The 2052-nt window shown below is 39.4% G+C and overlaps 1 protein-coding gene across 1 annotated transcript; it reads left to right on the top strand.

Moving 5' to 3' along the window:
- Positions 1-1108: 1108 nt before the first annotated feature.
- Positions 1109-1852, top strand: LOC100249321 (oleosin 18.5 kDa-like). The gene has a single exon (XM_002281710.5). It carries the CDS (start codon positions 1192-1194, stop codon positions 1624-1626), a length of 435 nt encoding a protein of 144 aa, XP_002281746.1. The 5' UTR covers positions 1109-1191; the 3' UTR covers positions 1627-1852.
- The last annotated feature ends 200 nt before the right edge of the window (positions 1853-2052 follow it).

The raw sequence follows: 2052 nt of genomic DNA, 5'->3' as shown, positions 1-2052 counted from the left end.
CTAATTTTATACAATTCCAAAATTCATATTTATTCTTAAAATTATCCAAGTATCAAATCTACCGATATATCTCTGTCTACGGATGTTTTTCTTCTTGATCATATCTATGTTAATTACACATACAAAATAACTTTAAAATGTATATTTTTGCTTATTTGATCATTTTTAGAGTTTTTGCCAGCATTCTTATGAATTTTGAATAATTTTCGCTCCACCGATATTTATGAAAAAATATCCATCGATATTTCTCCAATATTTTCGATATATTTGTAAAATCAAAGCACTAATATATTCGTAATTACTGATATTTTCATCATTGGTCACCCACCCCTATAGGAGACGAGCGTGGCTATGAGGTAATGATCACAATAATCTAAGCATATTTATTATGCTGTAATGTGGTGCATGGGTTGGAGTGTGATGAGTCTTAGGAGACTGTCATGGCTGACGATGCATCCAAGTAGTGCACTTCTATTATTGATTTTTCCACGTCCATATCTTTATAAATACTATTTTCCCTTTTTAATAAGTGAAAAATAAAAATACATAAAAACAAATATGTTACATCCTTTTTTTGAACTATACTTTGAAAGACATGTCCAAAATAAATTACTTTCAAAATAATAAAGTGTTTTATTTCACCTTTAAAACAAGATAGTTACAAAGAGAAGAAAATATCAATATTTTTTATTTTTAAAATAAATGAAAGCTTTTTAAATTATTTTTTATTTGGCAAGGACCTATTATATATTATTGAAAAATTATTTAAAAAATAGAAAATGGTCAGAAGGACTATTTTGTCATTTACATTAAATTTAAATTTTTGCCATAGAAATATCCTTCTTTCCCTAACACACCCAAATTGCATAAATGTAATATCTCATGGAGCGTTCCATGATAAAAATACACACGCAGCTGCAGAAAATCACAGCCCCTCAAGTGACAACTTCAGAAGCCGACAAAAAACCACGTGGCACAAAGAGAAGAAATTTCCTTTCATGCAACCCCTGCATGAGAAGCGAAAGAACACGTGACAACCCTCTACAACACGTGCCCCCTCGCTTTTCACATCTTCCACCTATATATCACCTGGTACACCACCATAGAAAGCAGTGGACTCCTGCATCTGCATTTTCAATCTTCGTCCTTTCGATTCAATCTCAACTGTTCGATCTCATCACCATCATCGCAATGGCGGAGATCCAACCGCCGCACCACATCCTGCACCCGCACCAGCCCCAGCCCCAGCAGCCGAGCTACCAGGCGGTGAAGGCCGCCACGGCCGCTACAGCCGGAGGTTCGTTGCTGGTCCTCTCCGGCCTGACCCTTGTCGGAACGGTGATCGCGCTCACTGTCGCCACCCCTCTGCTTGTGATCTTCAGCCCGGTTCTGGTGCCGGCGGCGATCGCTGTGTTCTTTCTTGTGCTGGGATTTCTGGCCTCCGGTGGATTTGGCGTCGCCGCCGTGACAGTGCTGTCATGGATTTACCGGTATGTCACTGGCCGGCACCCTCCAGGCGCCGATCATCTGGATAGCGCAAGGATGAAGCTGGCAAGCAAGGCAAGGGAGATGAAGGACAGGGCTGAGCAGTTTGGGCAGCAGCACACTGGACAACAGGGTACTTAAATTGACGACATATGTGGGTCTCTAAAACGGTGTCGTTTCAGATATGCGGTTTAGGAGTTTGGATATTGGAGTATATGATAGCGTCTATGTTGGTTTATTTTCTTTCCTTTCCTTTGTTGTTGTTGATGTGGGTCTCTCTGAGGCTGAGTGGTCTATATTGGATTGTATGGAGTCTGTATTTTGAGACGTAGATTTGAATATCTATTTTCTGAGTGTTTGATTTTGAGTTTTTCTTTTCATTTCCATCTCATCTTCTCTGTTGAGTGCTGTTTCTTGGCATCTGCATGTTACATGCAACTCAAAAAAGGAAAAAAGGTGAGAGGAAGAAGTCCGCCAATCAGTCAAAGAAACTTAGACCCATCATTCACCATTTTATTACTTTCCATCGGCAGCGTAATCAATTTTCCGAAGGGCAAAGAATTGATG

Source organism: Vitis vinifera, chromosome 16 (genome assembly GCF_030704535.1).
Source record: "Vitis vinifera cultivar Pinot Noir 40024 chromosome 16, ASM3070453v1".
In the NCBI taxonomy this organism is placed as follows: domain Eukaryota; kingdom Viridiplantae; phylum Streptophyta; class Magnoliopsida; order Vitales; family Vitaceae; genus Vitis; species Vitis vinifera.
Note: the sequence above shows the minus strand (reverse complement) of the source record. Positions and strands in the feature narration are given on the sequence as shown.

Excerpts from the sequence above, each read along its gene's own strand:
- LOC100249321 (XM_002281710.5), top strand. The coding sequence starts at position 1,192 with ATGGCGGAGATCCAACCGCCGCACCACATCCTGCACCCGCACCAGCCC.